Source organism: Helicoverpa zea, chromosome 11 (genome assembly GCF_022581195.2).
Source record: "Helicoverpa zea isolate HzStark_Cry1AcR chromosome 11, ilHelZeax1.1, whole genome shotgun sequence".
Lineage (NCBI taxonomy): Eukaryota > Metazoa > Arthropoda > Insecta > Lepidoptera > Noctuidae > Helicoverpa > Helicoverpa zea.
The window spans coordinates 8,505,521-8,531,550 of NC_061462.1; the positions used below are offsets into that span (position 1 = coordinate 8,505,521).

Genomic DNA, 26,030 nt, shown 5'->3' on the forward strand with positions numbered 1-26,030 from the left:
TCTCAACTGATCATTCAAAAAATAATAATAAAAGAATAAACTGAATATAAATAAATAAATAACGCGGTGTCCTGCGTGAGCGACGAACGCGACGCGACGCGACGCTGCGAACGCGACGAACGCGATCAACTCAAAGGAATTCCCTACATGCGGCCTATGTGACAGTCTGCGGCGAGACGCGACGTAACGCGTACTTGTTTTGAGGGCGACCAGACGCGACACCGCGAACTATTCAGAAGCGTTGATTGTTGTGGGACAAAAAAAACATAAATATTAAAGAAATCGTTTATTAGTACAAACAAGTTGGAAGATTGTTGCTGTCTGTACTTTAAATATGAACTTTCAAGCAAAATTGTAACACAACTTCTCCATGATTTGAGAAGTAATGACCAAAATCACGTAGGACATCTGTCGCGTATAGCATCGCGTCGCATTACGTCGCGTCGTGTTGCGTCGCGTCGCGTCGCGTTCGTCGCTCACGCAGGACACCGCGTAAATATAAATATGAATATAATAACAAAGTATTTCCTATTAGGTAATTTTCGGTTCTAATAGGTACCTAATTACCTACAGGATTTTATTCAATCAGAATTGCACGTAGGTCTAGGTAATTACTAAACACTTTAAGAGAGTAACGACTCTTATAAGATTTTTTTATATGAGTATTATTAGCATGGATAGAATAAAGGTGTTTCCTCTCCGTAAGTAATACCTATAGTTCTAGATATAGATATCATTTTATACTTAGGTACCTAAGTATGTAGAGTGCTGAAACTTCACCACCTATTACTTAACTAATTTAATCGAAATAGATCAAAATTTCTAATTTACAAAATAAAGCAGAAGATATAAGCTGAATGAATCTATAAAAGGATACTAATTATAGGTACATAGGTACATTATCTATGATTTAAATAAGACTTCATAAACTTTCAGCAACATCTCAAAAAAAAATCTAGAACGGCTACAAAAATCATTTTTTCACTTACCCGCCACAGGAACACGACCAACTATCGCCTAATAACTTCTACATTCCAATCACGTGGCCAAAAAACGATAGAAAGTTGGAAAATTTTTGTATAATTTCATAAAGTTTTCAACTATAAAACTGTTCGAAGTTTCTTCATTTACACCCCACTTCAGCGAGTGTCGGGACCAATCGGCGACCGTCGGGGCACGCAAGAAGCCGCGCCCACGACCACTGCACTACGCATGCTTACACAACAGACGAGCGCTCGAACGACCAACCTCTCCCTCTCACCCGTACTAAACTACACCGTGCGATAGAGACAGCAAAACATTTGCCATTATGATTACATGCAAATTTTTTATTCATTTGCAAATTAAGTGTTGCATTAAGTAATTATGTGTTATTATGTTGGTATCACGGTTAACTTGGTCGTTTAACCAAAGAAACGCGTGATGTTCTAGTTACATTCAAGGGTTGTGCAATTGTTGCTATTAAGTCTACAATTATAGACAATGAAGTACCAAGAATCGAGGATAATACATTAGTTTTGTTTTTAATAACACTTGCATGAAATATGAATTGATGTAAAAAGTATTAACTCGGAATTAGCAAATAAAAGTAACGCAGTCAAAACAATTCAACTACGATATAAATTATTTTTTTTGTCAAACATTAAATTATATAATGAACATGAAATAAGGTTAAATAATAGTTATTTACTTTCCATTAAAGTTTTTTAGTACAATTTACTAGAAAAGTAATTACTGGATTGCGATCTAGAATTAAGATACCTTTAAGTGAGACAAAAACTTGACTGACCTTTACATAATAAGCTGTAGTTACATCTTTTACTCTGTTCTTTACATTTAAAAGTGATGTACCTAATTTATTGCTGTTTCGATATAAATCTTCATCTAGATTATTCTTGTAATAGTAGAACCAACAAGAAAAAAAAATCCAAGACAAGAAGGTGTTTTCGCTCATTTATTTTTAAGCAGTCTAAAAAGTCACCTATGTAATAAATAATTAAGGGGTTTAAATACTTAGAATTGTATTGAAATACACCATCATCAGAAATTCCAATCCCGTTTCCAAAAATCCAGTGAGACAAAACTGAAGTCAGAACTCCAATCAGATACAACTTTTCAAATTCCCCACATTCTTACACCACTAAAATATATTACACAAACCCCAAAACCAGTTCCCTATTAAATACCAATAAACGATTTTTAAACAAACATATTAATTTCGTCCTTTTCTATCCTGTTGAGGAAGATAGAGACAGTATAGACCCTGAGGTCATAAATTATATTGAGGTGGTTGGCACACATGTGCATTTGTCGCGTGACTTGCTGATTATTAAGTCGTAATAAATTTCGTGGCCCACGGGACGTAGGGTAGGTGTCTACTGGGATATAACAGACCTTCTAATTTTTTGTGTGATCAACAAAGTAGTATGGAAATTTCAACCTGTAAACTTCGGAGATACATGGCTTGATATGGTCGTAAATTAAGAAGTTTGGAGTGCTATGGTCATAAATTAGGGTAGTTTTAAGTTCAACAATGCAGTTGCAGTTTGGTGATGAAGGATTAGTGAGGTCAGGTGGTCTCCCTTAAATTCTTATTCTATAAGAGAATCTACAAACATTTCAGAGCCTTTTTAGTTATACAACCGGACATAAAAACAGATATTTTTGAGCAATGGAAGTCAGATCAATAGTTACCAGGTAGCCAATGTAACTTGGTAACTTACACCCCAGAATATATTCTTGTTAGTGGTTTCACTGGGCCTTAATGATTGTAGAAAATTTTATTCTAAAACAATGTATTTCAGCATAATATATATGTTAAATATCAGATTAAATTGGACACCCACCAAAAAGACTGTTTTGGCAGCAATCAAAGGGAATCATTTTGGTGTGTAGGTAAGCCTGTTAGCAGTTAGTAGCAGTCAGTTTATTTGAATTCTAGTATTAAATACAATATGAAATTCACTTTATTTCATCGCATTTCACTTTTGAACATAATTGAAAGATCTTCCCTATCAAATTCAGGTTGGTATCTTGATTTTCATAATATTGAATTGTTACAAACACTGTACTTAACTATTACGTACGTAGATGACTTCTTAAACGGGTCTTCAGTTCAGATTATTTTTTTAAAACAGTAATTCGCTCTTTATTCTCAAATTTTCTAAAGCCACCAACTCAACCTGGTCCCTAAGTTGTGGAACAGACTTTTCCCAAGAGTCTTCTAAGCTAATCCATACAAAGTATTCCATGCCATTCATTTGTTTTCCTTTACCATGAACGTCAACATCTTATGGGCTTTCTACAAAATTACACACATTTCACATAATAACCGAACGTGACGAAAACCGTGGTTAAAATTTTCAAAAGCCTCACGTCAAACCGTGAACTCCATTTGCATTACCAAAACATACGGCCAGAATTCGTTCATGAATCGTGTGAAAAAACAATAAATCCAGTATAACATTACGCTATTAGTCAACAGGGTCGTCAGCAAGTGGCGTACTATCGTCATAATTAGCACTTAATTATAATTAAGCCAGTGTACAAGACGAATGTGCCTCGTTAGTGGTTCGCGGCGACTTTACGAACTGTTAGTGATACACTGAATTTAAGGAATGCAATGTGAATTGATGACAAACTTTTTGCCGTAATGTCTCCGCAGTGGTTTGCGTTTTATGCGATCGTCTTTTGTTTTAAACCGTTCGAAATATTCAAACGCCGAACGTGCGAAGTTTGAATTGTTTTTTTGTTTTTGGATTTTGGTAATCCACAGCCATTGTTGTAATTAATTTTGCTAAATATGTTTAGCAAAAAGATGTGAAGTGGATTCCACGTCTGTTTTGCATTATAAACGGACCGTGACAAGAGCTTTTAAAAATGATTTTAGTAATGATAACTGAAGAATATATTCGCAAACATCGTCGTTTATTCAAAACATCAATTATAAATACATTTTTAAAATTAAAACAATTTAAATACATTGCAAAGCATAAAGCCAGAAAAGTTCTCACAAAGCCACAAACACCAGATAGAGTTGTAGTAAACGTCCCACTTATTTAGATTTATTTTATAAAAATCCTCTATTTTTAATTTCCAGTCGAGCTGCCGTCCGCCATACATCTGCATGTGATTATGAAAATATAGGCTAGTGATACATTTATGCGGTGTGTGGTAATTTTTACTCCTCACCAAGACGTCGTATGTCGGCCATGATGCATGGCGGTTGTCCGCTCATCTAGACTAGGACTAAGCACTTTGCTTGACGAGTTATGGTACCGCTTTTCGAGTGTTTGTGTTATTGTGATAATTATAATAATATTAAGGAAAAATGTGGCTTGTAAGGGTAGGTATATGTTAGAAGGAAGTGACAAAATAAAAGTGTGGGCACATGTTTTAAAAGTACTTCAAGAATTTCACGAATTTCAGGATTGCAGCAGTATATCTTGAAACGAAGTCAAATAATATTATAAAGAAAGCGCCCTTAAAAATCCAGCAAAGGGGATTCAAATTCTAATCTGTTTGTTATTTACTTAAATAAAGAAAACTAAAGAGTACTACGAAATAATCATCTAAATAAAAATGGGCGGAGAAACGTATGAAACGGCGAGCCATTCAACAAATTTTCAACCTGGAAAAGCGAACAAAAATGTAAAAAAGATTGCAGTTCACGGCTACCGACAATCGTTTACCATTTACCATCCATAATCATCAATCGGTCCATTGAAATCGGATACGTGGTGTTGCGACGGTGTACCCTAATTACGCTAATCGAAGGAGCGGGCGCGAGAGCGACAGCGGGCGAGCGGAGCGCCGAGAGCGGAGCGGAGCGCACGTGGCGGGCTCAGGTGCGCCCCGCCCCGCTCGCCCCGCCCGCCGCTAGTTTGACGCCGCGTCAACTCAGCCGCTCACCTCGTCGTCAGACGCGCGCTGCACTCGACGCTCGAACGCCGGGAAAACACGAGTCGTTTTTCGCCGCGACGACACGCACCGAAGTTTTCCGAATTTCGAAGTTCGATTCTTGAATAGACTGTAACGGTCGTATTTGATTTTAGTAGATTTTGTTGTTCTATGATTCTAATTTTTTTCTGATATAAATTATTTTATTTTTATTGTGAAAAGTGTCTGCAAATAAACTTGTGGGATGTTTTGTGATTTTGTCAACGATTGGTTGTGATTGGTCGTAAAGTTGGCTGATGCCGCTGTTGGTCACTCTAAGCTTTGAATTGGAGTGAGTATATGAAATTATCTTTATTGCTCATTTTTTTCTGTAGGTATAGAAAATTATCGTCAATTGATACAGTTTAATATTGTAAAGGCGCGAGTGGAGAAATCAAAGCGTGTCGCAGTAAATCTCCCAGGACGCAGTGGATTCGAACTGTCCACTTGACACGGAACATTAAAAGTTATTATATCCCGAGAGCTTTTTGGCATTAACAGATATTAAAATAACTTTATGACGATTTATACGATATTATTTGACCATTTTTTTAAGATTATTCAACTTTTATTGCTTGCATTGTAGTAATATTTTATGTTCATACAAAAACTTAAAATTGCAAACTCACCTGATTTTATTTAACACTTATTCAGGACCGAAAAAAAGTAAAAGAAATCGGTAGTTTCTTCCTTGTCACAACATCAAGCATATCTCGTGTTTCCTCATGAAGAACATTAAAACATATCAATCAAGGACTTCAACTCTATAAGAAACAGCATACAACAATAATTTTAATCTTATCACATCATCTAAATATTACAACTAAAGACATTCTCCTATCATATCAAATAACAAGGAACTACAGTTAATTTAATAGCGAACGACACAATAAAACCAATCAAAGTGCCGAATTAAAATTAAAGCAGACATCTAAAGCACGTTCATCAAAGGATGTCTGGGAATAAACAGAAAGCTACAAGAAAAAAAAAGTTTTAAAACAAAAAAAAAACAAAGCAATGAAACCGTTCGGCCCATTTAATATGGACCGGACGGGACTGACAAAAATTCTAAACTGAAATAAACTGAACACATGTGACTGTATGTCACACGATGTAGGATAGAAGGAACAATGAGATTTGTACTGAATAAAATTATAGGGAAAATAGATCGAAATTGGTAACTTGATGTTTAATTGGGACTAGATATGATTAAGATGAGGTAGAATAAGTTGGGGCTTGTGAAAACTATTAGGAGTTTTGTAATATTAAAACTAAGTTAAGCTGATGCATTTGCTGTAGTTTATACCTGTAGATATTTGATATCTTCCATAAGCGTTCTTAGATTAATTAGAAGATGGTCCTAAGGAACAAGTTTTCTTCAAAATTTTATTTGCCATGTATATGCAGCATCTATGACAAAGTTTAAACTAAAGGTACTGATTATTTCCCTTCCGTAACTTATTTAACTTGACTTTTGATTTATAATTATTCGAGAATACTTCTAAGTCCTTTCACACCACCAGAAGACTTTGTGATAACATTTAGATTTGTTGGTACCCAAATTGTTGATGTTTCATGATTCAACTCCTGAACCTTATGAATAGAGAAGCTTTATCCGTCGTCTAGGTACATACATATGTTAAACTTCCTTATCCGTACTCTGCTTGTTTAATCTTTATGTATAGTAATGCAGTCTTATACATAGGTATATGTTCTAATATAATATATTTTTAATTGGTAGGCACTAAAATTTCATATCCTGTTTTCTGAAAAAGCAACCATTTGGTCTACTAAATTTATTTTTATCTCATTCTAGATTCTAATAGATAATATTTAAGATAATTATCTACTTATTGTGTTATAAATTTTGAAGCTGCTAGTTTTTATTATTCAATTATGAAAATAAGCCATTATATGCATATATTAAGAAGTGGCAAGGTATATTAGAACCTGATTATACTTAATGCTCAATATTGTGATAGTTTTGTATCTATAAATCACTGTTAGTTAAAATAAATTCAAAGCGTAAGCTAGAAAAAAAAACTATCTCATATTAAATAAATTAAATTAATTATTAAATTACCAAGTTAGTAAAAATAAGAATAAAATAATATCTCCAAATGAATCCAAATATTCTCAACACAAGTTGATATTACGTTAAAATCTTTATTTATGCAAATACAATTTATGATTACGGTGATGTTCGAAGTAAATTCACACATTTATCATTCGGCGAGCAAACGCGACAAATAAATCGGGTGCACAATGACTGCTAATTTGCTCGTAAAGATGTATGCACCGCGCGGAGTACATAAATCGGGAGAAGTCACATTCGGCCTACCGCTTACAGTCATAAAGCTCTGCGGACACTTTTATAGCCCTACCACGTGGCTCCGACACAGTTTTTTCCGCACTTGACTTGACATGTGTACTGCACTTTAGGAAGTCAAAGGCCTATATTAATTTATTGTTTTAGAATAGACCCCCAACGTGACGCAAGTGGTACATGTGTCCCGTGATTTATGCAACTGCTACTGAGTAGGTACTGTAAAAACGAAAGTGACCGTAAAATGAACCACGTTGCGAACTCTCTTATCGCTCGTGATTATGGCCCACCCTGGCGAATACTTGAAATGGTAACAGAAAAAGAAGAGTCTTTCAAGGGTTATTTTTGAAATATATTAACCCATTTCACTCTTCAACTGTAATTACTCATATTATACTTACAGACCTTGAGATTTTTTTTACATGGGTTCAGTTTATTTCATTTTAGCAATTTTATTATTCTAGAAATATAGAAACTCATATGAACGTAATAAATATTTGAAAGAACGGTTAAATAGACATAACTACCTTCAATAAAATGAAATATTATCTGTAAGTCATAGGATAAAATATTGTTGTATTCGAGCCATATATCATGTTCGACAAAACACTGTACTTACATATTTAAATCAAACACTCAAGATACAATCTGTATTACAACATTTATCACGTATAACGAGACGACGCACTTGACCGACTAATGTGTCTCATTTTATCACAGGTCCATCAATCAAGCTCCACTCTACGGGGACAATTGAAACGGACCGCGAACATCAGTAGCACTTAACATGTCCAACTAGACTATTCAGTGCTCGTCCAAACGATGACAAGTGCCGAGTGATCTTGAGAACAAGGATAAAACACGCTGTTATCGATGAACGAATTAAATTATAACGCTGGGATGAGCTCCTACCAGTTCGTCAACTCGCTTGCTTCCTGCTATGGGAATCAAGCGCCTGGGCGTACTGGGACGCCCGTCGAGCAAGCAGGCCATCCTGGCCTCCCAACACCAGGCGCTGATTATTATAATCCAAATGCTGCGGCTTCTGCATACCCAAATGCTTGTTATTCCCCACCGCAAGTTGGGCATCACTACCCACAACACCCATACGGGACGCCAGCAACTGGAGCACACATGCAACCGCAAACTATGATAGACTACACACAACTACATCCTCAAAGACTGGGTAGTACAGCCAGTCACATGCATCAGCACTCAAATCCGAGCCCCGGGGCACTGTCCCCCAACCTGATGTCCACACCACCGAGCCAAGCCGCTGGAAACAGTTGTAAATTCGCGGATTCAACTTCTACGACTGGAGTGGCGTCCCCACAAGACTTGTCCACTTCTTCTGGACCAGGTCGAACGTCGCCTGGTTTCGGAGGCGTCGGAGGACAAAATTCTAGTGGAACCACAAGTACTAAACTAGGCCTAACTACACCCATCGCTTCTCCAGTAGAACACAAGGCTAATGTGAACCAGAATATATCAAGTCCCGCCTCCAGCACATCCAGCAACGAGAGCAATGAGGCTAATAATTCTAGCTCAAACACGAAGAATTCTAAGTCTTCTGCATCCAACTCTTCGGCAAATCCTCCGCAGATATATCCATGGATGAAGCGAGTACATCTAGGACAAAGTAAGTGTTAAAATGTTTATATTGTCAAGCATAGATTTAAGATCATAACGGTAAAAATATTTTGTTTTATTAATGATTTTTCTGCCGCGAGCATAATCAAAATTTTGAACGCCTTGATTCACACTTTTTTACCGCAAGCGTGAAATCACAAATGATTTAGCTTCGTCGGCTAAACTAATAACGGCAGCTACGGCCACGCCTCTATCAAAAACCAACAGTTTGATGTGATAGAAATAAAACAATCCATCAATTGGTAACTAAGGTGGAGACAAAACAAATTATATATCTATTTATAAAGCATTAGCATGCATTAATGTTGGATCGATATGGCTGGCTGATGGATGGTGTCCATAATAAGGCATAATGGCTTTGTTGGCGGGCGCTTACAACTGAACATCCGAAGCCTTTTTTCTTCTCGTATCCTAATGATGAGGAAAGTTCGTAGTCATCATGACGTTTCATTTGACGGATCCTAACCTTAAGCGTGAATTGGGTTATTCAAGGGTTAATCTGCTTTAAATTAGAATTCGGGAGCATCGAGTAAACTATTTGTTCTTTTTCTTCACGGAACATTATTTGAAATTCTGACCGTGTATAAAATATTGTTTTAAACTAGTTGAGTGATTTAAAGGCTATCTCGTAATTGGTTTATGCGGACAGCGTCAGTCTTGTTTAATGTGTGAAAAAACACAGAATTCGAAAATCAAAAAGTGATATTTCAGTGAGATAGTAGTAAGTAACAAGACACAGGATGGCACTGCGGCTGCCCCTGTCTCGTAGATGTCCCGATATAAAGACATGAGCAGATGTCACTGCTTCGGCCCACTGTTTCGGCGAAATTATACAAAATTCGTATTGTTATAAGTAGCACAAATCCGTGTCGACCTTGCCAAGGCAAGCGATGTTTTCTTAATTGGTTTATTTTTGAAACTCTTGCGCATGTGGTTACTTGTCTTTCTGGCGATTGTGACAAAGCTTTTTACTATTTGTGAAAATTGACAATTTCTAGAATGGCCTCTTTCGACAAACACAATTTCAAAGTTAATCAATTCATGAAGATTTCACTATCTGAGTTCCTGCTCACTTGCAATCAACGGTTTTTCACAAGTACTCGTCTTGTCTTGTGTCTTGCCTGAACCGCATTGATAAAGCTTGAATCACTAGTTGTAAATCTATAAAGTAGATAGTGTTTACCAAACTTTATCTGGTTATCTTCTATTCACATTATTGGGGTAGTCTTTTACCTCTATTCAATATCAACATTGCTAATTTTAGTACTGAACGAACAAGATGATTCAATGTGAAAAAATATTGGCAAAGTGCACAAGATTATATTCAATATTCAGATAAATTAAAATTGTAGGAGACACTCTTGACAGCGCTGTCATCGATGATTGCAGACACCAACGAAATGAATACCATTCATAAATCACCAGAGACCTGCTAAAGAAAATAAATAGTATTCATACAGGCATACGGCAAAACCCTGTTATTATACCCAACAACTCTGTAGGTTTGACAAAGCCTTATTAAAATGTACGTTTCAACCGATAGGCCTATTGCATACGGGCTACTGTTCGGAAATCGCAGGACTTCTGCGACTAAGAGTCTAAGCAAAATTATAACTATAAAGTATAATATTTCAAAATAAATAAGTAAATATGGCAAATGCTTTTGTAAGGATGCATTGATTTACGATACTTTGATAGTTTAATAATATTCTATTGAAATCAAGATAAGATTTGTTCATTGCAAGTAACCTTTATAGTTTCAACAATGTTGGTACAATAATACATAATTCATAATGAAAAAGTACTCAAGAATTTCAGATTGACTCCTGAAATTACAGTGCTAACCCAGAATGGCAGTCGTTGACATATGAATAGACGATCAATTGATTTATTGCGCCTTTCAAACGATGTTATAAGCTCTTTGAGTATACTCAAACTGAAGTAAATTTAAGTAACAACTTTATTAGTGAACTTAATTTTAAAATAATTAAATCGGATAAAGATTTCTGATGACGTGTATTTGTAGAGATTTTTCTCACAAATATTCGTATCTATGACAGTAAATAGGCTAAAAGGTTTCTCGGTTTCTTCAAAGGTTTCTTGGCTAATAACCCGTATAACATACGATTGAGAAAATTATATTTTTCAGTCCTATGCTTGGAGTTTAGTATAAAAGCTGTGGATACAAGTTAACTAACATCACTTTGATACACGTGATAACAAATAGACAGCTATACTTATCCATTTAGTTCAACATTCTTTTTACAATCTGCTAATACTTGCAGACAAACTTTTGGCAATTTTAATTTTCCGAGTTTTCCCTTTCTGAAGTTATGACCAATCAACGAAATACCGCTGAAAATCAAACCAGTCGCCGGACTGCAACGCTCCAAAGTATGCAAATAAAGTTGGCAGGCAGCTAGCTCGTGTTACATGTTTGGTGGTCATAACTCAAGGAGAGGTGGAAGCCACCGCCCCTCGTGCGTGCCGTCTGGCGACTTATAAGAATTCAATACACCGTTATTTAGCACTACTTACATACAAACTCCATACTTAGGAGCATTATTAACACGTCCAAATTAAGTTGTTTGGAAAAATCGTGTGGAAAGCCTGTGTTGTTGAGGTGAAATGAGCGAGAGAAGGATTAGACTGAAGGAATAATGCTTACAGGGGTATTTGAACACCTCTGTAAGCTCTTCAAGTATACAGTATTTCACAGCTGAGTTATTGACTTTGCAATGATTGCTATGTGCCAAGAATGCAGTTCAGGAAAGTTTGGTTTATTTACATCACAGGGCCCTGAAATGTATGAAGCTTTTGCACAAAACAAAAAGAAGAAGTTTAAAATAATTACATAGGTATGTTAATTTAGTTGCATCATACCATCTCAATAAACACAGCTCCTTTATAAACTCAACACCTTGCCTGCTCATTAAGATTTCCGCAAGGATTAATTTAGTAAAAGTATAAAAATAATAATTATGTGAAACATAATCTCACCCAAAACATAAACACTGCCAATTTCTTTAAAATTGAATTTCGAAAAACGAAAAACAGCACGCTTTTGTTTTGGATGCCATAAAATCAATTTAAAAGCTATACAATTATCAGTGATTTCGTATAATTATTTGTGTGTAAGCGCTGTTATGCTTTAACAGTTAAATACCACATTATACGGACTTAATCTGATATAAATTATTGAGTCATAGTAGCAAGGGTTTTCAATTATCTTGAAATGGACATTGAAAATACATTAAGGAACCTGGTCTTGTTAGGTTTTACCTAATCTTGTCAAAGGGTCAGAGTAATTTATTTGTGCTAGATCTGGTTGGTTGATGCAGTGTTTAACGGGCATTGTCTATGGTTCAATGTATTGTTATTCTGGATATTTAGAGCCAATAAATAATGCAAATATTTTACAATCTGTTTTAAACTTAATAACATACATATTATTTTATGTTAAAATGAAGTAGTTTCAGGTAATAGATGTAGATAATTTTAATGAAACAAAAATAATGTCTGATTAATTCAGATAATTGTAAAATAAACAACTTTTTTACGCTTGCCACGGCCTTTTTCGATAGATATTATGTTATTTGATACTGAATTTTTTTAAATTCTGATCTGAATTGAGATCTACCCAAAAAATCAACCCCAAGATGCTATGCATGTTTCTTCTATTCCATGTATTTATACAAAAATCACTTCTACAAAGGGTCTAATTTTTAACATTAAACAGTTTCACTAATCCTAGCGATCGTACAGCCAGATATAAAACAACTAGCCAGCGTCTACTTTAAAACAAATTCCTTGCGCCGATAACGTTCTTCACACGCGAATAAATTCGATCGTTTTACTTAAATTTTACCACAGTTGTTAAGCTAATTTAGGGCAATTAAAAGTTATTTAGAATGAGTATAAAGTATAGAAATAACCACCGTATTTAGATTATTTTTACCACTTAATAGTAACAGTTATTTGAATGCATTAGTTTACAGTACCACACACTGCAAACTTTTAATCGGCCGATAGTTTGTTTGTGCTTATAAATCAGTAAGAAGCTGAATGGTAGTACTCACATTACTAAGATCACGTATTAAGCCGGTATCAGCCCGACTGAACACTTTGATTGGAATCAAGATTTTCCTAGAAAAATTAAATAGACAACTATTGAGTCAAAACTATGAGGCAATGGTTAGTCTGCAGTTTGCTACTCTAGAATTATATAAATATTAATTATTTGACAAGAAAACATGAATAATAGTTGGAATGGTAATAAATAATATAAAGGTAAACTACATTTGATTTGAATATGTAGTTACAACTTGTATCGTTTATATTCTTGAATTTATTGTCTCCTTTTAAATGTCTTACAAAACAAATACAATTTATATCTTATTTATATAAGATCTGCGTTGTTTTCCTCAATTATTTTTCAATACATAGTTACTGAGAAACAAAAATGTCATACCTACCTACCTTCTATTAAAAGGAACTTAATTAATATCTTTAAGTGTTCAGAACTAATCCTATAATGACTCTTGTATAGGTGAAACACTCCCCTGTATCTAACACAAGATTATTATCAGCACTCTATAAAATAATAAGCCACCATAAGCTGTGAAATAAGTGTACATACACACAGTATAATTTACTAGTTCTAATTAGTCTTTTCACATACCTTATTCAAAAAAAATGTTATAAATAGTTTTAATTTGTAAATAAGTAGGTACCTACACACCAAGCATGTACCTACCTGAATGTTCAACTTACTACGAAAGAACTTTCTACAGAACCCAAACAGTCTAAAAATAGCGTCCCCTTAACGCGCAGCTTAATGACATGCATAACCCTACCTGTTCCACAGTTACTAGCAGCGATTAGTAAATAAATAACAAATTAAATTCCAGTAAAGATTAGTGGCGGACTCAGTATAGGCTCATAAATAAATCAACCGTTCGCTTTGAGACCGAGGTAAATTATGACTCAAATAATATTATGCTAAAGGTATGCCAGCGGAGCCACTTAATGCCTTTCGTGCTTATAAAACTTTTTTGTGCTTTTGTAATTAGCTCTTCGATACATACAGATTATAGTGTGCGCTTTGCTTTATCGCGTACATTGGATTAAGCAGAATCATTGACTAAGTCTCAAAATTCTGTTTTTATTGAGCATGTCATGCGCTAGTGTTTTGTTTATATTGCAAACAGAATTTTATTATTATGTCATCTGCTATGATATAGTGTCATAATAGAATAATTTTATTGCGTTGTTGATGTAACTGTAGGTGTAAATGTTCGTTATTTATGGTTAATTTAATCCAAATACCTAAAACCTTTGTGACTTAGTGGACTATAATAGTTTTTCAAGATATAACAGCAAATATGTTGATTTCTGGTCACTTCTATTACCTCAATAAACACGAGCGCTACATAGGTAATAAACCAGTTTTTAAAGCAAATAATACAGTTTTTAAGAGTTCTAATACAGTAGGGGTCATCACAGAAGATCCTTCATATACCTATATAGGTACTAACAAAGAATGTCTATACATACGTACATACCTCCACAGTATGTACAAACTAGTTGTAAAGAACCAGATCACACGATACAATCGTTCGCATCCCGGTCCCGCCTGCGACCTGTCTTAAATATGCATAAAGGGTACACAAAAATAAACTTCTAAAACTTGAATGGTTCAAAAAGGAACAAATAATTCGTGAAGGGATTAGCAGTTGCGTGGTTGGTTGAAACTTGCAATGGCCGCTCGATGATATGGCAAAATTCTTGCTAAAGTGTTACTATAGGTAGTTTACATAGTTGTATTTTTATGTATACCGTTGCGAAGTTGCTTATTGCCGCGTACGCAAGTTTTGTGCATCGTGTTTTATTAAATGGCACTTTTTTATTGGACAGTACGCGAGAAGGCTTACTTGTTTTAATATTTTTAATTGATGAAAGCAAAATTATTGAATTTATATTCTGGAGGTAATCAAAATCTGATTCAGATTTATTCCAAGAAAAAAAAAACTATGTCTACTTCCGTAAAAACGGTCATTGAAAAAAAAAAGCTTTATTCGGGTGATGTTTTTTTTGCAAGTACTTTTCTAAACTAAAGCCACGTACACACAGTAAATATTAACTGACCCACCAACTATAAGTACCCACACGTCAGGAATAAGCCCTTCTCCCCAGAGACACAACTTCAATTATTGATGGAAACTTTTAGCCTCTATAAAATATAGGGGAAGGATACACTATTTTTCATCTGGTTTAGCTTTAAATAACTTGTAGCATGTTCTTGTTTTATTTCGTTTTACATTCGCGAGTAATTTATTAGTTGCGTTTTTGAAATAGGGGTTTACATGTTATATTAGTGGTTTATTAATAGTGTTCGTTGAACGAATGTCAGCCGTGCCGCAGGTGTGCACCATGCTTGCAATCAATCGTTTCTATGTTTTTATGTGTTAATGTTTTAATATTTGTGCTAATGCGCATTGCTGTCATGTTTTTGTTGTGAAAGTAAGCAAGAAATGTAGAATTATGCAATTTATTTTATAATTCTTGCGGTTGATCATTCCGATTCGCATTTATTTTACAAAAATATATAACTTACAGGATATAATTAAGAACTAACTTAGTGTTTATCATAAATAATTATCCATAAAATTAGTCCCATATGTAGGGGCGCAACCTACTTTTCTTTACAATGAAATTAAAAATTAAACTGTTTTAAAACCAAAATACAGTTTTTTCATATAACATGTAGGACGAACAATAATTCTATGAAAGCAATATATCATTATCTTATCCAGTCGACGTTGACAATCACCGATGCAAATTATCTTATTTTAATTTTTAATTGCTTCACATTATTCATTCAACCCTAGTACATAAATTGCACATCTATTAACGTGTTTACATACACATATTTTATAAAGTATATTGTAATTGTTGTATGAAAATATGTTATGTCATCGTTGCTAAAGATGCTACCAACCAACATTATTTAAACCATCATTTCGATGCAAGAACATACTCATAGAATCCTATCCTACAAATATTATAAATGCCAAGGTTTTTATGTATGGAAGTTTGTTCCTCTTTCACGGAAATATACTCAGTACTGATGAATTTATCAGAATAACATAAAAAAGGCTACTTTGTATTCATATGCAGGAAGTAGTTCCCTGGAAACTCGAATTAAAGCTTTGCTACTCTTTAAGTGATATCAAAATCAAAAATCATTTATTCAAAATTGGCTGTAAAACAGCACTTTTCGAACGTCAGATCTATTAAATATCAACTTAACCAGCCTTAACAGCAAAGATTGACAAACAATAAATCTCAAAATGCACACAAATACTTCGAAACGTATTACTTAGAATGTACTTATCACTAAACAAGGCGACGCCAGTGTCCACAGTTGTTTTCAATCAAACGTGTCGAGCCTTTGTGAGACCAAGCCATGTTTAGTCATAATAATCCAATTACGGTCGAAGGCCCTTCACTCTCTGTTACTTTACCTGGTTCTAAGTTTCTTGGTTGTTCGCCAAATTTGATGAAATAGCTATGATTTTGTAGGTGATTGAAAATTGAATTTTGAGTCTCGATATTACGTACCTACGTCAATAGATAGGTAGCTGTATTGTAATACATTTCATGTACTTCTTCAAATTGATTGTTTTATTGAAATTTCAGAAAACAACCACAGAAATATTAATTACAAATTGTAAAAATACATAGGTACTTCGGTCGACGAAAAAGTCTCTAACCCTACCTAAGTAATGATAAACTTCATAATAAGTAATTCCAGTGTACAATAATTATTAGGTGCAGTTTGGTTCAGTTAAAAAAATATAACTCAATAGGTGCCATTTTCTGCAATTATTTATAAATATTAAGGATGGTATAATTTAAACGCTACTGTATTTTCCTTTAAACGCTACTGTATTTACTTCGTAATTTTAAATGAAAATTATCTGAACAAAAAATCTAAACATTTAATGACGTTTATCATTATTTCCATGTACTTTTACACGAGTTTTTGCAACTCGGAGTCAGAATGACTGTTATTACGTCATTACTACGTTTAATTAGCTATAAATTATACAAGGCATTATGCATTTAGATACGTTTTTTTAAACATACGCTATTGTTCAGTAATATGGCGTTATGTGTGGCCTTTCGTGTCCTGTTTTTGTACTGTCACTATGAACTTTGAAAATGTTGGGAAATAGCGTTTGAAAGTGGAAGGTGTTCAGGAAACGTTTAATCGTTGATGTGCTTTATAACTAAATGTAGTTCCTGAATACTCTGGAAGAACAGTAAATTATTCAGATACAGACACTAATACAGACTATATTGCCTAGTTTAGCTTAAACATACAGACTTTTCTGAAAGTCTCTTAAAAACCAATCTCCATCTCCAAACTTTTTTGCGCACAGTATTAATGACCTAACCTAATTTATTTCATCTGTACCTACATATATAAATACATTGATGAAACAACTACCGCATACACGGAGCCTATTTAAATTTAATTAAAACACATAACAGGACTATTATAACCACGGCGAGTGTTTTAATTTCGATTCAATAACCCATGTCGAGTCGAGACACTGACTAAGCTTCGCTAAGGCGTACACTCGCTTGCAAATGTAAGGGCGCAGTATTCTCAATTAGCATAGGAAGAGGTTGTATAGGTATTAGGTACTTATAGATTTGGTTTTATGATAAAAGATATGGTTCTTTACTGAATTTTAGAGAGAAAGACCAAGGAAACGCTAGAAAGAAGACTTGATAGCTGTCGCGCATACTGGCTATAAAAAGTGACCAGTAGGGTTAGATAGAAGGCTATGGGAGAGAACCAGCAGTGTGATAGTACCTACAGGCTAAATAAAAAAATAGATACTTGAAATATGATATTCAAAAAAGGTGTGTAATCGGAATTTTTCACACACAGCTGTGATGTGTGAATTACTTAGCATAATTATTAATTAAAATTAAAAATATACTAACATTTCAATAAACCTTTATTTTCTAACAAGTAAATTGATAGAACACACAAACTCAGTTCATGCCATTTAATTCAATGTACAGCCAGGGACAAATGCGTTTGCGCATATGCAATATTCCGTATTCGAAATTAGCATAGGAATCCTGAGTCGTTTGTCAAACGGGACAACTCTTAGTGTGAGATCGTTACTAGGGTCATGTAATCAGTAATTATTTGTTCCTTATATTATAGATATATTTTATATACTAACCTGTGATATTTAAATGTGAACGTATATTTGCGTAAGGTCGCTTGTTGGTGATTGTACCTGATTTTAATGCGTGTAGGAATCGCTTAAGTAATTTCTGTGAGATAAAATTAATTGAATTTCAACGTAGTAGTCTGGTCACACTGTAGGTATTTAATCGATAGATACCCAACAGTATAACTAATTACATGAGATTTAAGTAATCATGGTTGATAATTTCTTAAGCAGATAATGAGTTTAATGTATTAAATGAAATTATAAAAAGCTGTTTCTACAGTATTCCTTGGTTAATAAATCAGAAAACTTCCATTGAAAAATAACAAGCGGAAATTATTTTTATTTTGCCAACTTCGCAATTGAAATGATTCTCGGGAGCTCACGATACATTCCGCCGTAAAAAACTATAACGAACTTTATTAAATATAGAAAAAAATCCTCAAGCCTCAACATAAAAACACTAAAAGTCAATATAAGTGAATCACACCACTTCACGCACAATAATATACTATTGTTGTATCGTCCACAGTGAGCCAAACGTCTTCATTTTGTGGACAAAAAAAATAATACAGTTATTGCTGTCAAATGTGATATAATGGTAACACTGCAATTGTTTTCATGATCATAAATAACTTTTTACAAAAGATTCGCGGTTTCCTTAAAAGCTAAACGGGCTGATAAACATTTTTTTTTCTTCCGTCTCGAGCCGTCTTTCCTGCGGCGGTACGAAGCCTATAAATATTAATACAATCAAATGTTTTGACGTGGGCCTTTTTTAAACTTTTATCTTGTACCTTCGCTTATTTTTTGTTGGTTCGATTCCGTTTTTATTTCGTGTTAATTTGGACAGCGAATTCGGTCTTTTAACAGATCGTAAAGTATATGGAATGAGGCGAAGAGCGAGATGTGGCGCCAGGTGCATTTACGATGTTTAGGGGAAATTGTAGAAGCAAATTTTATTATTCGTTTATATAAAAATAACCAATGAATAGTTACTGCACATTTATTGCGTGTATACATGTTGTTAAACCAGTTCTGAGAAGTGAAATACGATACTCGTAGTAGTTTAAATTGCTATAAATTACTGGTCTGTCCTCAAAAATATGATTAGATATACACTGATTGGCTTTTTTAAATCATATCAAATTTATGATTTGTAAATAACGAAAATTACTCTAGAAGTGAGAACATTATAATGATTATGAAAATTTATGGTGCTCATATATAATATATGCGTATACCAAACTTTTTTATTCATAATCAGATATCATTAATGCATAAAATTAAAATAACGGCGATTACTCACACTATACCATTAATTCTTAAATAAAAACATAAATCTTTACTCTGACTCTAAAAACTGTTGAACAAACACCCACTAAAATATTGTAAAATTAATAAAATTCAACTTTATTGCTGAGAAAATAAAGTTTAAATGAGTATGTTGCTGTTGGAACAAGTTGGGTTTCGACAAGATCTGATCAAAGTATCTAAAATGGTCACAGTTAGTGGGTTAACCACTTTAAATTGTCATCTGTCTGATTTATTTCTGTATCTTTTGCGGCCAACACATTTTTGTCTCAGTTTCATTCTGATACAACATTTTTTACATCTATTTGGAAAGTTTTATTTCCTGAATCACGTAATAAATATAATTTATGAACGTCAAAAGTCACCTGTGGTACAGAGGATCGGTATTTAGCTAGTTATTATTTTTAACATATTTTTTGCATATTATTTTCTTACAAAAAACATACTATGCATAATAATTTATGTAGATTCCAGAAAATTCTATGCAAAATATCATCGTCTTCTTAAATATGGTTTTTACTTCCACTACCATAGGAAATGATAGGAAGGGCTATAATTCAACGCTTAAATTCATAACATGAAATTACATATATGTTTTTTTAACATGATGCACACTTATTACCTACTTCTTACTGGTAATTATCCATTTGCTACAGTTAAACATGCGTCAGGTAGGAGACTTAGGTGGTGAGATATTTTTTTTTAATTTTATCATAGTTAGGTATACAGAAGATAGTCTTCGATATCTTCACCAATATTAATTAAAAACCTACAGAATATCGTTACCCGATTTATAAGAAGGGTCATGTTGTGCATGGTACTTCTAATAAATCCAAATCACAGCTAAGTTAAAAAAAATGTCTAAAAATCTCTAAGAACTTTCAAACAAAATTAAAATTAATTTTGTCCAAAGTGTCTCAAATCACTGCCCACTGTGTACGCCAGAGGCTGACCTATCAAACGGTCGTAAACTATAATCATTCGCGGACCACATAAATAATTGCGCGGTCCGACCCCGGTTTTTGTCGGTCGAGATGCGCCCGCACAGGTAATATAGTCATAAATTTCCATAACCGCCACTCGATCTTATCAAACATGATTTTAATTTGATTTCGGAGCCACACGTGTTATGGTCGTTTGACTCAAGTTTATGATCTTAGGTATAATGTTTCGGCTAAAGTGTTGAGAGTTTTAGTCGGAAACATCGTGTTTGTAGATTATTTCTCTACTTTATGGGAATGTTAATAGTGTGCAAGTATTCTTTTACTGAATTTTATGATAGTCATATCATCAATTCAGTGATTTAGTACCTACTCATTTCAATGTAGTAACTCTAAAGTAATCTGTCATTTAACGTAGTCTCAGTTAAACAGACAAGTTTCTTTGATCTGACATAAAATAATGGCCTGACTACAAAACAAAGCACACATCGATATGTAGAGTAAACAAAGCATGTACTAAAGTCTAGGAAGAATTTAAACCTACTAAAACTAGGTAAGCGACTATCAATCCTTCCTCCTATGATTTACAACTATAAAGTCACCCAGACAAGAGCATTACATCATTTAGTGAAAGTAACACTCGATAAACGCAGAATATTAATTCTCGTCCTAATTCCCACAATCAAACGATACACCGATTATTGTCAAACGTAATCAATAACAGCAAAAAGGTAAATCGACTTCTAATGATAGGGTTTAACAAAACGCGTGACGCCTTCAATGTATCAACGTATATTTGACAGTCAATATGTCATTGAATTCAAACGGTATGATATAAGACTGGCCGGCTTTTACACCGTATCGTAAGCTTGAGACAAAAAGCGTTGGACGTTGATGGTCTTTCATGTTTTAGCTGTAATACCATTAATATCTTGAGCCGTTTTTCTAGTTCGTTTCTACGGTTGATTTAAAGCAAATTGTAGCTTTTTTTTATTTGTGCAAAATAAGTTTCGATATTACTTTCCTACATTTCAGACACATCAAAAATTACACACACATTTTATCAATTTTATGCGAAATAAGCCATTAACCATGATATTCTTACCACAAGACGAACTTGCACTCGATGATGATTAACAATACTGACAGATGTCTTAAGCGCATCTTTCTTCCAGAGATATTGTGAAGTGCGATACACTTCTGTATGACAGATGCCCGCTACAAAAATCTAAAAAGTGACCACCGCTTACGAAACCACAATTTACAACCCACAATTCTCATTATCTAGTATCAGACTTTAATCCATTTATCACCGCTTTTGTTTACGATCCTCGCGTATCATCGACTATTAATTATAATGCGATCCTCACTTCGAACTTTGACGTTCTCGCTGTGTGACAGACCAGAGATAAGAATTTTAATGTTACTCGATACCACTGTACTTCATTTGTTACATTGTGCTACACGAAAATGAACATTAACTCCAAGCCAATAAGATTCAACTGCTACTTCTGGCAATAAAATTCGATCGTCAATTTAGTTTGAACTCTTTCGGTCATGATTTTAGAGTTGCTTATACAGTTCGACTGTCGAAGAATTCGAACACTTCTGATGCAAAGCTCAGTTTAGAATTTTGATGGATGTGGTTATAATTGTTTCTGTATCGATTATGCCATTGATAAATATTTCGACTATTGCTCATTTTATTAATGACGTGGAAGCGGAAGAACGTTTTGAACGATGCCCTAACGACGGCGTAATGTCACAATTAATAATATTGGAGCTGTCAAAACATCTGTCAGCAGCCGTTCACAGAACGTCTGCTATTCATTTGTGACGCAATTAAATTTATTAATGTCTAGACTACGTTCAACTAATTGAATATGATGTTCCAACTTCTTGAAAAATGTTGTTCTCCTACGTAAACTGGAGAAGTATTTTCCAATTAATATGTCCGTCGTCAATACTTCAGCACGAACTGAAAGTTTGAAACGCTCGGCTTCAAACATAAGATATTTTATTCTTGTGTTGCTAAAAATAATTATAACGAACTCCAGACACTCCAATTTTATTATTGGACCGTATTTGGTGAATAAAAATAAATTTTCTTTCTGCATTGCAGTGTCAGATTTGTTTACGCGGATTCATACATTATCAACTAAACGAATACAAAGTGCTTTGACATATTACTGAGCTTTATAAAACATGTTTTATTATGTCACTTCAATCAATCATTCAATGTTTTGAAAGTTTTAAATCAACTATGTAAACAAACTAGTTTCAAATGCTTCTGAGAACTTTTCCTTCACTATCGTTAAACAAATCTCTTTAATACTTTAAATTACCATAAAATTTATATAACCGTTGACCTCTGATCCATCAGAGGTTGCCGGTAGTACAGATAACATCACCTAACATCGTTTGCCGATGGCGGTATTAGATCCCAATGTAATAGGGTTAACCTTATCACTTTGTGTTGGGCAAAGATCCAATGGCGAATCGAGTTTTACTTTAGAAAAGCTCAATTACACCTTTGCACGATTTGGAGCATGAACCCAGAACTGATAGATTAGAAATCAGGGCGGTTGAAGTAGCCCTGATGCAGTTTATTGCAATAAGACAGTTATGTACTCAGAGAATATAGATAGTGCCTCACAATATCCATATTTGTTAAAGTCCATTTACATTTTCGAAGATTGTCCTTCCTTGACTAGATAGAAAAAGACCCTTTTCCTGAACTTAATGAAATTTTAAAAATATCTACGAAAATTATTTTAGGTTCATAAGAAAATCCATCAACAGCTTAAAGTCTGTCAATCCTAAAGCTCTAAATATTTAAAGTCATCAGTCACTACAAAAGACTCGTCTATCCTGGTTCAAAGAACTCGCTTCAATGCAAAAACTCAGACAAACATCAATGCAGTTCGCCAAACAGGCATTGTTCTAAGCAACTTTGTGGGTCCATCGATATTCCATAAAACCTCTTTACCTTTTCAAACATGAGGTAGCTATAGCAATCACGAAACCGGTCAGTTCGGTAGGTCTAGTACTCTCAGAGGGTCATGATCTCTAGAATACGCCCTCTTACGCCTGTGGACCTCATTATAGACTATGGAATGATTCATTATGTGTTCGTAGACTATTTTGCACGTACTTAGGTACTGGTTGAAGGGATAATGTGAAGGTTGCTGTGAAAAGGCTTTTAGGCTTAAAGGTCTTTAGACAATGCGATTGATTTTTGTCAGTAGTTATGGAATATTGCTTAGTTTGCCTCTTGGTATGACAAATCTGTTGTATTAAGTATCGTTATTATTCTTAAATATTATATTTCCATCTGAGTATAACTTAAAAAGATCTAAAAATCATGTAAATAAAGTACAGCAAAGTTTCAACCTAAGATCGATACTGTCCCCTAGTTCAATTTTCACTAAAATTAACGGCACCGTATAAACCAGAGACGCAACGAACCGTAACGGAATTTAAATAGTCCAAAGACGCCTTTAATACCGCGGACTCGAACACCCGGAATCTATCGATACATAAATGATCTATCTCAATATCCATACATTCCAATTCAACACTTGCTGCTATAAGGATAAAGTCTATTTTGGATTGAAGAAAGTCCACCAGACTTTTCTAAAATTGCTCTAGAAAAATCATTATTAAGTTTAGCGAACTCTTGTCTACTGAAATTATTATTAAAATTCTAATAAATTATTGAACACTTTAGTGGGAACCAAATTTTCAATTTTGGTCTTTTGATGATTGTTTCAATCGATTAGAATTTGTCACGATTGACCATCTATGACGGTAACGGGTTCCTGTTCCGATCGATTGAAAATCTATTTCATGATGTGAAATTTGTTATCTCAATTGTTTTTGATGTGTAAAAGGTAGCAGAAACTGAGGTATAACAAGTTGATTTTCTTGTTTAGAGCTTTGCGGTAAATGGCTTGAGAACTACTTTACACGTAGACGTACCACCTAACTACATACAACAGCCTGTTATGCAAATTTACCGGCGAACACTGCAGAAGATCGTTTAAGTGTTCACGCATTAACTTTTAATACTTGAACGTTTAAAGGGTAGCGTAGCATTTAATTTGCCTTCACTATTCAAGACTTCGTATTTTCACAAATTGGTAGGCCTTTATTGAAAGCTGCTTTGGGTGTGTATGATTTGCCATTATTAGAGTCGTCTCATAGACGGGTAAGAATTAACTAGTTGGTTAGTCTAGCCAACGCAGCGCTATGTTCTTTGTACTTTTAAAAGGCTCTCTCTTGTATTTCGAAGTTTGTAGGAACTGCAATGTAGGTACCTTACATATAGTACTTTGCTATGTTAGGTACGGATATTTGACAAAGTGATTTTTTTGATGGGTATTTAGATAGGTACCTGAAACTGGTTCCTTTGTTTCGTTAGAAAACATTAATGAGGAAAATATGCAAATAACGTTTTCTGTAGTTGTTAGTAATTAAATGCAAATGAAATCTGTAGGATATTAAAGTAATTACTGGATTATGATATAACTGACAGTTGTAGCTATAGTTTGCTAATTGCTGACAGGTTATTACAATAAATCTGAGATCGGAATTTACTTAATACCGAAACTAACACATTATTTGTTGCTGGATATTATGCAAAATCAAATGAAATACTTAGGTACTTTTATGATGTAAGAAAATATTATAGAAATCATATTTTTATTGAGCAAAATTTTTTAAAAAGGTATACTTTTACCTATTTTTCTCTGTTGTCAGCAAGGACACCGAAGGTGAAAATGTTGAATTAAGAATTATTAGAATAGCCTCAATGTAGAAAGAAATATTTAACGTGTAACGCAATAACCAAAATGTTTGGTCACATCATCGCTGAAAAATTGCTCTAAAAAACTCCAGCTATACATTAAAACGTGTTGACATTCAAATATCATCTAAAAACTAACGTTCGTGTTAGTTGAAACGTAACATGAGAACATAATATGCATGTTAGAGTATCTCGTGTTTGCGCTAATAATCCGATCGGTCGTTGATTCGAACTTAACTACGTAATCGAGCAGCATTTTCTAGCAGCTATCATTAACTTTGTTGGGAAACTGATCATTTTCTACCATTAACTAGATATTAAATGTTTTAAATTAATTTGTAATTTTTCACATCGCTGTATATTAATTACTGCTTATTCGCCCATGCAATAAAGGTATTAGTACCAAGGGTATCATCAGGTCAGTGCAATCCTGAATTAAGTAATCTGGTACCCACCCAAAACAAAAATGTGAAAGACTGCCAAGTTCGATAATATGGGAATGCTTCGCCTATAAAAGAAGTGAGATCTGAATAAGTACCAAGTTCCATACACATACCTCAGTTAAAAATAGTTACTTTTTAATGATGTCACTTGGCAAGTTTTCACACTCCTTGTTATAAACCTACTAAACGCAATGAATCAAGTATTTAATTTTCTATTAAAACTTGCCAAGTAACATCATTAAAAAGTAACTATTTTTAACTGAGGTATGTGTATGGAACTTGGTACTTATTCAGATCTCACTTCTTTTATAGGCGAAGCATTCCCATATTATCGAACTTGGCAGTCTTTCA

At 34.1% G+C, this 26,030-nt stretch overlaps 1 protein-coding gene across 1 annotated transcript in view; it reads left to right on the forward strand.

Moving 5' to 3' along the window:
• Positions 1–4,939: 4,939 nt before the first annotated feature.
• The window catches only part of LOC124634568 (homeotic protein Sex combs reduced), a 36,117-nt gene continuing 15,026 nt past the window's right edge, over positions 4,940–26,030 (forward strand). The window contains exons 1-2 of the mRNA XM_047170185.1: positions 4,940–5,230; positions 7,985–8,903. Of these exons, the coding sequence (XP_047026141.1) occupies positions 8,138–8,903 (766 nt within the window). The 5' untranslated portion in view covers positions 4,940–5,230; positions 7,985–8,137. The remainder of the gene's footprint in view (positions 5,231–7,984; positions 8,904–26,030) is intronic.